Source organism: Aptenodytes patagonicus, chromosome 13 (assembly GCF_965638725.1).
Source record: "Aptenodytes patagonicus chromosome 13, bAptPat1.pri.cur, whole genome shotgun sequence".
In the NCBI taxonomy this organism is placed as follows: domain Eukaryota; kingdom Metazoa; phylum Chordata; class Aves; order Sphenisciformes; family Spheniscidae; genus Aptenodytes; species Aptenodytes patagonicus.
In genome coordinates, this window is record NC_134961.1 from 10,904,609 (window position 1) to 10,918,555 (window position 13,947).

The following is a 13,947-nucleotide window of genomic DNA, read 5'->3' on the forward strand; positions in this document are numbered from 1 at the left end:
AAAGTTGAAATTCTTTGATCTTGACCACAAATAGCCCAAGAAGAGGCAAGTGTCCAGATCATTTTTCATTGATGGTTTCTTGAGTTCATTAAAGTCTTAGGCAGACTAATCTTATATTTCCCAGAACATTTCAAGGGCCTTTGAGGTTTCTGAGATAGGATTTGGGGTAAAATCTGAAAAACTACCGCAGTGACTAAATGGCCTCAGTGCCTCTGCAATGCTACACGTAGGCTCTTAAGCTGTATAGGTGTTTTGGAATATTTTATCCCAGACCCCTGATTTGAGAAGCTACATAAGCACCGGTGGGCCTTTAAGCACGTGAGCAGCTCTGTTGACTTCAGTGGGACTCACTGTTTTGCTAAAGGAAGAGCATAGTGCACAGCTTTGTTTTACACTGTTGAAGGCAGAAGTTTTCTTCGTCTTCCGAGTAGTTTGCAGTTCTCCAGTCAGTTATCTATGATATAGGATATACATTTTTCCTGCCTTGTCTTTGAGACTTGCAGCAGCAGATTTTCTAAGGTATGAATGAAGTAACTGGGTTTCTTTGAGTTCTCTTTCGCTTTCACGAGCATTCTCAATTCCTACTCCTCTAATTGCCAAAATCAGCCCATAGCTGCTAAGACAGATCAAAATGAACAGATCCACAATAATGTCATCCTGACACTTCTCAGACACGGGTATGGACAGTTTTCTGACATGACCTGTGGACAAATACATCCTAACAAGACTTAAGAGATGTCATTTGGACTGAGCTTATTCCAGGGACAACCAAAGCTCCTGATCCTCTAAGTCTTGCAGAACTCTTCTGTGACCAACTCTCATGCTGTTCCCCTTCAGCATCCCCCTTCCTTCATCCTGCTGCACCTTATTGCTCCGGTACCCTTCTCAGCTGGGTGCTCTCTCCTTCCTAAGCCTTTTCTATATCTTCAGCCAAAACACACACTGAATTCCTTTGCCAGATATTGTGGAAGGCACAAGAAACGTTCACTCACCCAGGAGCAAGTTGGAACTACACCCTGGTAGCTGCAGAAGTTACCTATGGTGACTGCCTTTGCCTGGAAGCTGCAGGGAGGCGAGCCTGTTTCCCTCTCCCAGATTAAAGCCAGTACCAGGGCAGTTAGTGCAGAATAACTTGCTCCCGTATAAGGCAGCAGCTCCCAGAGCCCATGGGTGTGCACTATCACACCGTATACAGTGCTCCCGAGAAAAGAGTTCCACTTTCTGGGCAGCAGTGCTAAAATCCTTATTGTCTGAAGAAAATCCAGACCGCTAGTAAGCGAGCTGCAGTTCATTTAAGCCTTGCCAGATAGTTTTTTGGCATGCTTCCACCCTTCTCCAAGAAAAAAAGCAACTTGGAGAGTAGACAATTGACCCCGAGACTTAAAGCCTCAAACCATTTTCTGCCTAGTTCAGCTGGTGTTGGCATATGCATGGAGGCTTTTAACCCCTGGCCAGGCTATCTGCTTTCATAATTTCCCTCACCTGCACAGAAGTGGCAGGTATACCAGGACTGTTGGATTCAAGGAGCAATTTACTCCAAGAACATCATGACTGAAAAGCACCCACGTTTTCCATACACATGCAAAGATACAGGTAACGGAGGTCACAATTGCCATCATAAAATTGCCATCCCCTGGGAGAAAGTCAGGGTAAAACTGAAAAAAAATATAATCTATCAACCATGCAACCAAAACCAAACAGAACCAACTAACAAAGCCAAAATAACAAAAGCAGTGTGTGATGTTTTGAGTTTAAAAAACCCCCAACATTTAAAAGTAATTTACTGTTAGAATTTTGGCATAGGCACCCCAAAGAGCAAGTAAGAGCATTCTAATATTTTCCCTTAGAAATAATCTGAGTCAAATTAGAAGTAAAATAAAATATTTTTAAATATAATAACACTTTATCCTCAACCCTTACACTTTCTTAGGGTATAAGCAAGCCCTGTTAGCATATCCATAGAATAAAGTATCTGTACGTTTCCTTCCTGGTATTACTATGGATGCCAAAGAAGATGCAATGCTCTTCAGTTGGCAATCACACTCAACGTGGACTGTAGGCCAAGGGAGAAGGGCACAAATTTTCATATGTAAAAGTTAAATTTTTAGAAATCAAAAAGAGGTAGGTCTTGGAGAACCTGTTTTTTCCTGTCATACACTGGGTACTACTTTGACCAAAGCAGGCATTGGATGGGAAAGGACATTAAAGCCTTATCAGTCACAGTCTTCCTCCTTAGCTGCTCAGAGTTGAGGAGAATTGTTAACTCATGACCCGGCCCCGCAGATGGATAAAGTTTACACTAGGTAGATGATGGCATGAGGTTTGAAGTCTTAGAGGTCAATTGTCTACCGGAAGCTTTTCTGCTCAGACAAAAGTGAATGTATGCCACAAAGTAGCTGGCAGAGCTTAAATTATAGTTTCCAGTAAAGATGTTGAAAGTACCTGCTAAAGTATGTGTCTTGCAAAAATCTCTGATTCATATTTCTAAATATAAAAATGTCTTCCTGTTTATTATTTTAATCTTATAACCTCACATTTCTTACTTTAAAAAGCACCGTCAACTACCCTTTTAAAACAGATGTATTTTTTTAGATGCAACAACTTCCTATTCTATTTAATGTCACAGCAACTTTCTCTACAGTCATTCTCAGGTTTTCTTCTTGTAAAACAACAGCAGCCAAACTATAGTATGGTGAAAATCAAAATGAAGACTTTTCAGTATTTTTTCTTAAATAGGTTCTGTATTTACTGTATAAATCTCTATGTGGAGCTATACATGAATATTGTGGACAATAGATAAGATTATCTTTTGATTGTAGGTCAAGTCTTCTTGAAGCCCTTATTTGTATATACAAACGATCTAGTTTGTATGTACAAAGATGAAAATTACATGGCGGTTTATGTGAGAATAGTGTTGCATTTTAAAACTAGTTATATTTTATGGTTAGACTCCATAGGTTGCTTTTTGTTTGAATTCTTCCATCATTAATGTTCTTTTGAATTTCAGAAGGATGCTTTTTGAAATTTGAAACAGAACATTTGAAAGTTTAGAGTTTTTCAGCGTGAATTTTTAAGGATTCTCAAGGCAGTCTCCAATTTTGTATATTTATATTTAAGAAAAGCACATTCATACTACAAATAAAGCACTGGCTTTATCTGAGAAAACTACCCACATATAAATACCCTTCATGTTTAAGACTTGCTTATTTTTCCAAGAATAAATAAGCCTCATCTTCATTTTTGCATAACAAATATTAAGGCTCGACAAGACACAAAGCACAAATTATTACAAACAGATCCGAGGGAGGGGATTTAAGATCTAAAACTTGCAATGCCTGGAACAAATTAGGTTGTCCACATAGATCACAAAGTGGCAGCAAAAACAATGCTATAAGTTAACTTGAAATCAGCAATACAAAATCAAAGTAAAGGTAAATTCACTCCAGTGAAGCTCAGAGATGGATGTTCATATCCTGCCTTCAAAGTAAAATGTCTGTATTACTGCTCATGGTAAGGTTACTTTCTGCTTCTCTAGACAACATGAAGATGAGTGAGGCCGAGACGCATTCCTATTGCATTGAGCATTGTGTGACTCACTGCATTTTCTCTCGCAGTTAGCGTGTATGTATATCGCAGCCTATGAAGAAAGGAACTGCTGATGTTCACAGGAGATTTTTCCCATTTGCCTCCTAAAAAAAATAATGACGTGAACCAAGTTGTGTGGTTTTCAAGCCCACAAAAATTGCAGTGCTCATACTACATGATGGAAAACAATAAAAATCTAAAGTACTTTTTATCTGTGGAAAGTAGGTGGTCCTGATGGCTTCGTTATATTTGGGCATCTGCAGTTCTACATTCCTCTTCAGCTGCATGAAAGAAGAAAGTTCCAGCTATTACAGAGCTGTGATTGGCAGGTCAAGTAACAATTGGGAATAATTCACTTATGTACTCGCCACTTTGGTGAGAGTTCACAAATGCCTCGAACTGCCTGAGCCAAAACCTCAGCCCAGCATTTTTTAGGATAAAGAAGGAGATCATCTGAGCTGCTGCCATATAACATTGGCTTTCATAAGCTGTTCTGCGCCTAAAATAGCTTTACTTCCCACACCTTACAAACAGAGCTACTTTCCTTTCTACTTCTTTTTTAAAAATATATTTTAAGGGGATTCATAGTGGAGCTGAACTCTCTGTTAAAGGGCAGAATGGCTGTGTAACGTGCCATCAATGCACTTTAACTTCATCATGAAGACAAAAGTTGATTGTTGACTTAGGCCTTTGCAGAGAATGAAGTGCAATGGTTTTCCTCCTAGAAAAAAACAGTTATTCTCGAGCTGTTTTCTCTTTTGGAGATTGATATTGGAAATGGCATTTTTATTGGGGGAGCTAATGCTGGGCCCAAAGACTGTCAGATCAGAGATTTGGTTTCACCTCAGAGTACTTTAAAACCCTTAGGGTGGAGGAATGGCCATTTGCATTGACTGTTTACAGGCCAGATGTCAAATATGTTTTGGGGAGTCTTGTCAAGTAAGACAGTAAAATTAAAGAAGTCTTAGAGGAGTTTAGTAGTAGCCTCTCTTTATAACAACTGTGCAACGGTAAATGTCCACCCTTCACTTGCTCTACCTTGAGTTTTACCAGTGTAATTCCCCTCTCTGGGCTGCAGTCATATCATGCAAACTGCTTTAACAAGAAATCTCACCATACTGCTTAAAATAGTGCATGTTGGAATCCGTTTATTTCCTGCTTATACTTCAGACCTTGGTTTATGTTCCTTAATGAAATTGCCATTGCATTAACAAATCATTTTACCGCACCACCTCTTCTGCAACAACCAAACCTGTGCTTTTCAACAAAAGAGCATAGAGAAACACGTGTATTTTTGGTGTGCTGAAAAAAAGTCAAGGATGCAATGTCAGCTGACATTCAGGATGGGGTCTAAAACTCATTGAAATTATTAGATTTTCCCCATCATCCCAGAGACTTTACTGAGAACATGAATTACTTTAGCAAACCCTGGGTCCATCTGGTGAAATCCCTACAGAAAGGGGGTATCCCTACATTCAAATACACATCTGGACAATTTTGCAGTGGATTCATTGAGTTTAAAAATTTTCATGCGTTCTCATTATGTTACAAGCCTTTCAGAATCCTAATTTTATTCATCCATTTCTCCTGCTTTTCTCACAAAAAAGATCCAGGAGCCACAGTATTACCTGCTTGTTTCACCAGGAAAGTGCTTGGGTTTGCCTGGCTTTTTTAAAACTTTTTTTGCTTTCATTTTTTTCATTATGAGGAGAATCAAAAGTAGATTCAACGTTCTGTGAGGTTTTCTTTCTGCGGTGAGTTTAAAAGTCTGAAAGGAAACACTGTTGTTATTCTCTTGTGTGATATTCTCCTATGTGACATTCATTCTGCCACGGTGAAGAAATGAAGCTACAAACAGCTTTTGTGGCTTGAGCTCTTTCTCGGCAGTCTGCTACCACCTGCCTGTTTGGGATTATTTTTACCCTTTCTTTCAGCCCCTTGATCCTCAGGTGCTCCAGGAACACCAAGAGCCCCAACATTGCCTGGAGTTCAGCAGTGATGCTAATACTGCTCCTTTTCAGCTGAGAGCCAACAGGTCTCTTGATCAGCTGAACTGCTCCGTGGCCTCATCCGTCTCCTACTGAACCAGCGTTTCACTGACCTCAGTGGGAGCTGGATCGGATGCTAACTGAATATTGGGAAGATAAATTGGGATTGATTCCAGCTATAGTTCGTAATATGCCTTTCATCATAAAATGAAGATGGAAGTAAAATTAATACTGACAGTTTGTTGAATTTTGACCCCAGTTCATTTATTTTGGTCACCGTCTTTTCTCATGCCCAGCTTGAACACAGCTCTAATTCATATATTTTTAAAAAACTGCTAGTCTGTTACTCACTAATTGGTAATAGGTTATGGTCTTTTCCTTTGCCATAGTTTCCTGCTTAAGATGAGAATACCTGTGTATTTTCTTATTATTTTTCTTCACAGAGCTTCCAAACAAGTGACATTCATTCTGGTTGATTTCTGGTGTTACTGGTCTGTAACAGATTAGGATATATTCTGCACTTGGTAAATGCACACAGCCTTTCCTACCCTCTAAACTTACAGACACATTAACAGAATGAAAAGAGTTTATTGTGTAGGTTTATAGCAGCAAGCTTAACAAGCAAGCTGCAGAATACACAATCCATAGCAGTCTTTGAATACAGTATTATGTCTCATGAGCTGTACATATGAATAGCGAGGAAAACGCAGCCTAGCGGGAAGCACCTGCACGAGTCCCCCTTTCTCCACTGAAGGTTTTACATAGCACTCAAGTGTAGGAATTCTTCTCAGATTAGATGTCATCCAGGAAAAATACTGTGGTAGTGGTGTCGATCCATACTGTGTTTCAAGAGGATATGTTACCTAAATATGATGTGGGTCAAATATTGCTTCTGTAGAGCTGATGTTAAAGACAAAGGATAATTCTGCCTAGAGCTTCTCAAGTCCAAAGCACTTAGTAGTCTTCTCTAAGGGAGAAACAGATCTCAATAGTTATATTTAAATGGTTGTTGGAGGCACTAGGCTTAGGGAAGAAGAAAATGTTCCTTTTCAAAAGATGTTTCCCTGTTTTGAGTGTTTTTCGTTTCATGGCCATGGTGCTTTTCAGCAAACCTCATTACACATATCAACAAATCTCCTTCCTTTCAAGTTTGACAGTGTTAATAAAAAGCCAAAGTTGTGACAGTTCTGCTTGTTGATTGTCTGAGCCTTGAACACAAGAGGGAAAACACGATGCCAGTTAACCACAGGAGCTGAAAACTCAGAGGGTAAATACAGTCATTGTACTGAAGCAAGACAACTTGAAATTCTGTCCACAAAGCGGGTTGTTGCCCTCTTTGGGGACCAACTGCGGAAACTGTTAGGCTCTTGTTTTCCTTCTGTCCCCCCAGCACTGGCGATTAGAAAGGAAATTACTAATAGCTTTTTAGGTAACTGGCAGCAGGAGGAAAACTGCAACTGAGTCCCCAAACTGGTTTTGCTTCTCGTTTTGTCTTGTGCTGTGGCAGGTTTATGTCAACGGGGAGTGGGTCACCAGCATTGGAGAAGGAGGCAGCTTCGGGGAACTGGCATTGATCTATGGAACACCCCGGGCCGCCACCGTCAAGGCCAAGACAGATCTCAAGCTCTGGGGCATCGACAGAGACAGCTACAGACGCATTTTAATGGTAAGTTTATGGAGAAGGGCTTGTTTATGGAGTTGATAATTTTACTTTCTCTTGTAGTACCAGCACTTCTGTTGTGTGTTCAGAGTACACTGATGATAGAAGGCTGCGCGGTCTGTGTTGCTGCATAAAAGAGAGAGGACATGACAATAACATTGAGTAACTAAATTAAGGGAACTGAAGGAAAAGGGGACAAGATTCAGCAGAAAGATGCTGAGTCAGAAATGCAGTTGATTAACGTTATTCATAATTATTATACATGAATGAAAACCTCAGGAGGCCTCCGTTACCCACCAAAGCTATGCAAATCCTCTCCTTCTCATCATGAACCTCAAAATGTCTTCCCTTGCCTCTGAGGTCTTTGTCTGAACTTGTATTATACGCTTCAAGGCAGGCAATACAAGGCAAATCCAGCTCCGCAAAAAAAAAACCAGTCTCGGTTGGACTGTGCCCTCCATCTTCGTTAGCCAGCACACAGCCACATGTATCATAGGATGGTAACTGCAGCGTCCCTGCTAATGATTCGTTGCTCTGCTCCTTTCAAACTCCCTGATCTCTGCAGCAAAGCTCAACAGACCTTCTGGGCACCTGGGGTGTGTGCTAGCTTATGGATTTGTTGTTGTTTCTCAGGTGGTGAGTTTATAATGGAAACTTTGACAGATAATTAACTTTAGCAGTGTCTTAACTTTTTTTTTTAATGAGTTTGTTTCCGATGTCCACGTGCATATCTTTTCCTTCTCCATAAAATATTCCTTTCTTTTTGATAATTAACAGACAGATAACTCTATGTAAAGCTTCTTTCTCAATAGGGCTTGTCTCTAAAAGCTGCATTGTTTCATTCTGATCTGAAGGGAATTACATTATGCTCTCAGAATAAAGGAGTGTGCATTTTGAGATCATCTGTATTTCCAGTGGATGTCATGGATAACAGAAAAATTAGCAAAAGAATTGAGTAGATTTTACACTTAAATGATTAGTTCTTAAGCAACAGAGTGTAAGAGTGATCTTTATACTGTGTGATGGCTGTTGGATGTCTGTATGAAACGTTGCTGGTTTTCACTCTGTATTTCATGGACTGGGTTCTGAATCACATAAACAAACATCACACTGACATCTAGGAGAGTACATCTGATAGAAATATACTCTATCCCAAAATATGCAGCCTGATCACTCCAAGACAAAAGAGAGGAATAATGACGAGAAGCGTACAGTCTTCTCTCTTGTGGATAAGCAGGATGAATAGTTTTCGAATGCTTCCCAGTGCGGGGAAGCAGGCAGTAGTAACTGAGACCTTTCTGCAAGGTACTTCTAAACCATAGAGCAGGAGAACTTCCTAACAGATTTAAGAGGCACACTCAACTTATTTGTCCCATGTCCTACATGGATGCAATGGAAGGGTGTCTGGGATAACTGGTGCGATGAACCTGCGTGCTGCAAGGAAGAATCCAAGGTATAAAAGAGAAGGAATATAGGAGGGAAATAAATGTCAGGACAAGCCACGTATTCCTTGTTTTTTTAAGCATAGCTTTTGACAGCTGCTTGTAACCTTGCTACTAAAGAATTGAAGGGACACATCCACAAGCCTCGTAGCCTAGAGGTAATTTCAGTTTTAGCGTTGATGAAAGTAGTGGTACCTAATACCATCCAACCCTGTGAGCAGTTCAGGTTTGGTCATGTGTCCGTTACCATCTGATAGCAGCCTTCAGAAGATGAATATTTGATGCCAAGACAGGATTTTACTAACAGGGTTTAAAGTTCCAAGTGGAAAAGACTCGTGTTTTTAATGCTAGCTTTAGCCATACATACAACTTGAATATTACGGATATACTTCTATTTGATTCTAGTGTAGTGCTAAGTGCTTTTCAAATTAGTTTACATATTCTCTGAACTAGTGACCACTGTACTTTACCTAGCGAGCTCAGTTTCTGCAGTTGATGAAACTTTTAACTTAACACAGAGGTTTTTTCTCTCCCTCCCTCTCTTCTTGTGTTTTTTTACAGATGGGGCCATTAAAAATTGGTGGTCTGTTGCATTACATTAGATACCCAGACAGTGTAATTATAATATTCCCAATACTTAGATAGGAAATATTTCAGGTAGCATGGTGAATTCATTGCTGCAGGTATAGAAAATGCCCAATTTTAAGTGCTGTCCATGGTGAATGCAATTTACCCATCCAGACTACACGAATTCTGTCGTCTTTTCATTTATTTGTAGGTGCAGCGTGGATAATTTCTTTGCTGTAGGTGAAATGAGACACCTGTCTTTGTGCATTCGTGTGAGGGCAGGTTACAGTGACTCTCTGCACATTTCCTCAAGCCCAGGAATTAATTACATCATGTTTCAGTGCCTGCATTTCATACTTGAAGCTAACTCCACCATTACACGACTGGTTTTGCGGTACTTAGTTTCAAGATGCAGCAGTAGCTGCCTTTCAAGTCCAAGAAACATGGTTTCTTGCCATTTAGCCTCTAACCTTATGTTTTTAGAAAGCTGCTGGATATTTTGGATGTAGAAACGCTTCTGCCTTTAAATAAGAGGTAGTAATGCTTAGGATATCTTTTGAAATATATCATTTAAGATGATTTTAAAACTGAGGGAGCATTTTTTTTTTCTTTATTTTCTGTTTGCAAGTACTTTTGTCCAAGGGATCAATGACCTTTTTCTCCCAAAGATACGGTTTTTTTCCTGTAGTTGGATAAAGCCCCTCCATAACGTGAGATAGTTTTTTCTTTCGTCTGCATTCCTTCCCGACCATGACCAGCCTCATGTTTTCCCAGTCTAGTGTTGAAATTTTATTCAAGTTGTAAATATTTATTTGCAAATCATGCCTTCAGATCCACACTTGCCAAAAAGATTTTATCCTGTCATGAGACATTTGACTCTCTACCTCATTTCTCCTTGCAGGCTTTGTTTTGGTTCTTTGCTTCGCATTTAGTAATTTCCAGTTTTTATTTCTGCTTAGTGCCATTTTCCCCACTTACGTGTCTCATTGATCCTGACTGGTTTATGGTATGAATAAAATGCATCTCAGGAGGTTTGGGAGTTTGGGTTTTCCTTTTTTTTGGATGGACAAAGTCTGATGCAAAAAGTTCCTGCTGGTTCTTAGTTACACTTGTCATCCATTTATTATTTAGCCTGTCCCAAAAGAAGTTTGTTAAAACATATATTTCTTTATATTTCGTTGTCTCAGCTTAGGTATCCTGATGGCTTGAAGGTCACATTCAAGTTTGTTTTAGCAGCTGTGATGATTGTAAATGTTGGGATAGTTCTTTTTGTTAGGATTTGCAGTGAAATTGCTTGGCTTTCACTGCAGCCCTTGACAAAGTATTATACCATGAAATTCATCGTACTAGATGGATTACAAAAAACCACTTCAACATGTTCCGCCCTCAGTACACTCACAAATTATCTGTCCATCTGTGCGTTCCATTTATTTCATAAAATTATCTGTGCTGAGTTGCATACTTTTCACTCTGTTGCAAATTTTTTTATGTGTATGTTCTCTGTGTGTGCACACACAAGCACACACACACATTTATGTATACATTCTACATTTATTTACTTAACATTCTTCTGGGAGAGAAGCAAAGGAATATTTTGCCATAGGATTCTCATGTAATTCAGTTGCTGAAATGTTGCTGCTCCCTTCTTTGCAGTTGGGATTCAAGAGCATCACGGAGTGGAGAACATCCCAGGGTAGTACAATATTTGTATTCTAAATATAGCAAATACCACAAATACCAGAGAAGCAAATGTCTGTATCCCAACATCAGATTGATCCCCCAGACAATTCAGTTCCCAGACTGAGGAAATTTGAAATATTAATCTGTTGTAATTTCTTCTTTAAGGCAGCTCGATTCAGGATTATTTAACTATCCTGTAGTTCTCATGGTCCAAGATACCTGGCTCTGAGAGTGGAATTGCATGGGATACAATACTTTTTGCCTATTTTGCAAACGTTGCTCGCAGAAAGTGAGTTGTAATATTGGGATGTAAGTCATGACAAATCAAGGTTAGTCAGTTCCTAATGTTCTGCCTCATTTTATTTATGCTATTTTGGCTTTGTTTTACCATCTTTCCACAGCTTTGAACCTGAGAACAAGTTCTTTAACAAGTGCCTTTTTCCTCTCAGACAAAATAAGTCAGCAGGACTTCGTGTTTCCGTAAAATGTGGGTTGCGTGATGGCCAAAACATAAAGCGAATCCAAAGCCTGCAATCCATCTGACATCTGTGCAATGTAGCACCGGGATCTTGCGGGCTATTTTGTTTTCATGGCCAATATGCATGGTGACTCTTTCTTTCATGCTCCTGTAAAAAAGTACACCCAAAGCATCATTCAATATCAGGTTTACACAGGGATTAAACGGGGCTGGAGCAGTCCAGAAGGTCATTCCGGCACCTCCTGCCAGCATAACTCTTTTATTTGAAACTTGAGCCATGCTTTGCCTTTTGGTAGTCATTTGTTTGGCTGCTTACTGAAGGTGGGAATTTCTAGGAAGGACCCGATCAACTCCAGCCAGCCCATCCATACACCTGAAAGAACGGAGCGAGAAAGAAGACATGAAGAGTGCTGGAGGGATAAAGCAAAGAGGCGAGCAGAGGGGAAGAAAGACAGAGAGTGGACTGGAGGAGTGGGAAGAAAAAATGGAAGAAAACAGGGAAAGTGAAGAAGGGGCAGCTGGAAAAAAGATGCAACAGTCCTGTTCAACAAGACCTGTTATAATCTCTGGGGTATTCATTTTTCCGAGCCTGTCTATTGCTTAAGCTAAGCCTAGGGCTTCCTACATTTTTCAGTGTCCTAAAACTGGCTTTGAGCTCTTTTCTGGGTGGATTTGGCAAATGCAAGTGATCTTGTTTCTCCCTGGGACTGTTTCATGGAGGAGCACTGCAGCTTAGCATATGGAGTCCTCGTAGTTAGGGGGAACCACTGTCTTTAAGAAGATGAGCTTGTGCATGACAGCTCAGAACCGGGGAGAAAGTGGACAAAGGAAAGGGGGAGAGGGAGAAGCAGCGACTATTGAAATAAGATATTAATAGGTTAGAAAAAGCAGAATGAATAAAGACTTTTTGAAACGTGCCATCAAGAACTCTGCCAGTGCAGAATTATTCATGTACATTTACTATTGTTTTTATCTGGCGCAAGCAGTAAGATTTCTACTGCTTCCCTTGGGAAACTTTTCTGCAAGAGAATAATTCCTAAGTTGGGAAAACTTTCGATATTAATCTTAAATTAGATTTTCTTAATTTTCTCCTATTACTTTGAGTGATGTCAAGTCATGCTGTACTAAATTGCCCTTTCTTTCTGTCATATATCTGTAGATGATTATCACTGTCTACTTAAAACCCTTGCAACAATGCATGCTAGCCATGAGCATGACATACCCATGATCCCAGCGCTGAGCTGACCTATATAGGCTGAATTTCTTTTGCTCATCCCTTATCATCTCTCCCCAAGTATTTTAACATTTCTTCAGGCTCTGTTTGGTTTGGGAGCACTTTTCTGGAGAAGAGGTACCCAGGCAGAGTGTAGCACGCCAGGCACCGTCACATCCGAGCCATGGAGATGGAGCCTCTAAACTTCATTCCTGGATGATGTCTTTGAGTATACAGACCAAAATAGCTTTGGCTGTATTCTTGTTGCAGTCTGATGTTGCAAACCGGGTCTCACCTACTGTCTGTAAATCTCTTTCAGCTTTACAACTGTCCAGTCTTCTTCCGTTCGTCAAACATCTGTGCTTTGGATTTTTTTTTTTCTTTGCATTTCTTAGCTGTATTTTCCAAACAGAAGCTCATTCTATTATTTTCTACTCCCATTTCTAATGTCTCTAGGTCCTTTCTTGTTATTTTCCTGTCCTGGCAAGCTTTCATAGTATCTTCTAGTCTGCAGATATCGTTACTGTCTGATTTGTTGCTGCTTCTAGAAGATCCATGAAAATATTGCATAAGAACAGACTTAGGACATGTCCCAGGGAGCTCGCAGGTTGACACTTCTGCAGAAATGACTTGAAGGGTAGTAGAAGAGGTTATGATGGTGTTCATGCTCACGGCCTCAACAATTTGGGTAAAGCAACTAGACCACATAAAAGAAATATAAAAAGGACATCAGGAGTCAGAGGTGACATTATGCCTATGGGAGGGGATGAGAGGGGAATATTAGGCTGATCAAGGAAGGTGAGAAGTAGGCGTGTTCTCTGCCTGTTTCATGGGGAGGAAAAGATGATTAATACCAATGGAAATAAGCACATGCTTTGGTTGTTTGTAAGATTTCTACTGCTGTGTTGTTTTTAGCTTATATTAGAGTAGCGTTCTCTCAAAATCTCATCCCCTCTCTGTGCTTATGAAAGCTTGAGCAGGAAAACACACTCAAGTGAAAACAATGTGCATGAGGGTCAGCCAAGCTTCTCCTTTCTGGAAGAGAAATTGGGATCTGGTTGTGCCGACTGGGATCCAGCCTCGTGTGCTCTGAAAACGCAGAGGCAGCTTCTGTGCCTGCCTGGGCACCCTTGGGTGAAGCTCTGCTGTTGGGTGGCTCGTGCTACCCTGGAGGCTGTTGTTTGTCTCCTGCAGGAGAGACGGAGGGTTGGATGGAGCCATCCTACAGGTTGAGTCATGAGCCATCAGTTGGGTCACCTTGGGTTTCAGTGCGTGTGCTGGGAAAGCCTCAACCACTAGTTCTTCCCTAAGCTCTTGTTCTCCCTTACCTGTGT

The 13,947-nt window shown here is 40.3% G+C and overlaps 1 protein-coding gene across 2 annotated transcripts in view; it reads left to right on the forward strand.

The window, feature by feature from the left end:
* The window catches only part of PRKAR1B (protein kinase cAMP-dependent type I regulatory subunit beta), a 103,105-nt gene that overhangs the window by 62,298 nt on the left and 26,860 nt on the right, over positions 1-13,947 (forward strand). For both annotated transcript variants that reach the window (XM_076350799.1, XM_076350800.1), the window contains exon 7: positions 7,081-7,239. In XM_076350799.1, the coding sequence (XP_076206914.1) occupies positions 7,081-7,239 (159 nt within the window). The remainder of the gene's footprint in view (positions 1-7,080; positions 7,240-13,947) is intronic.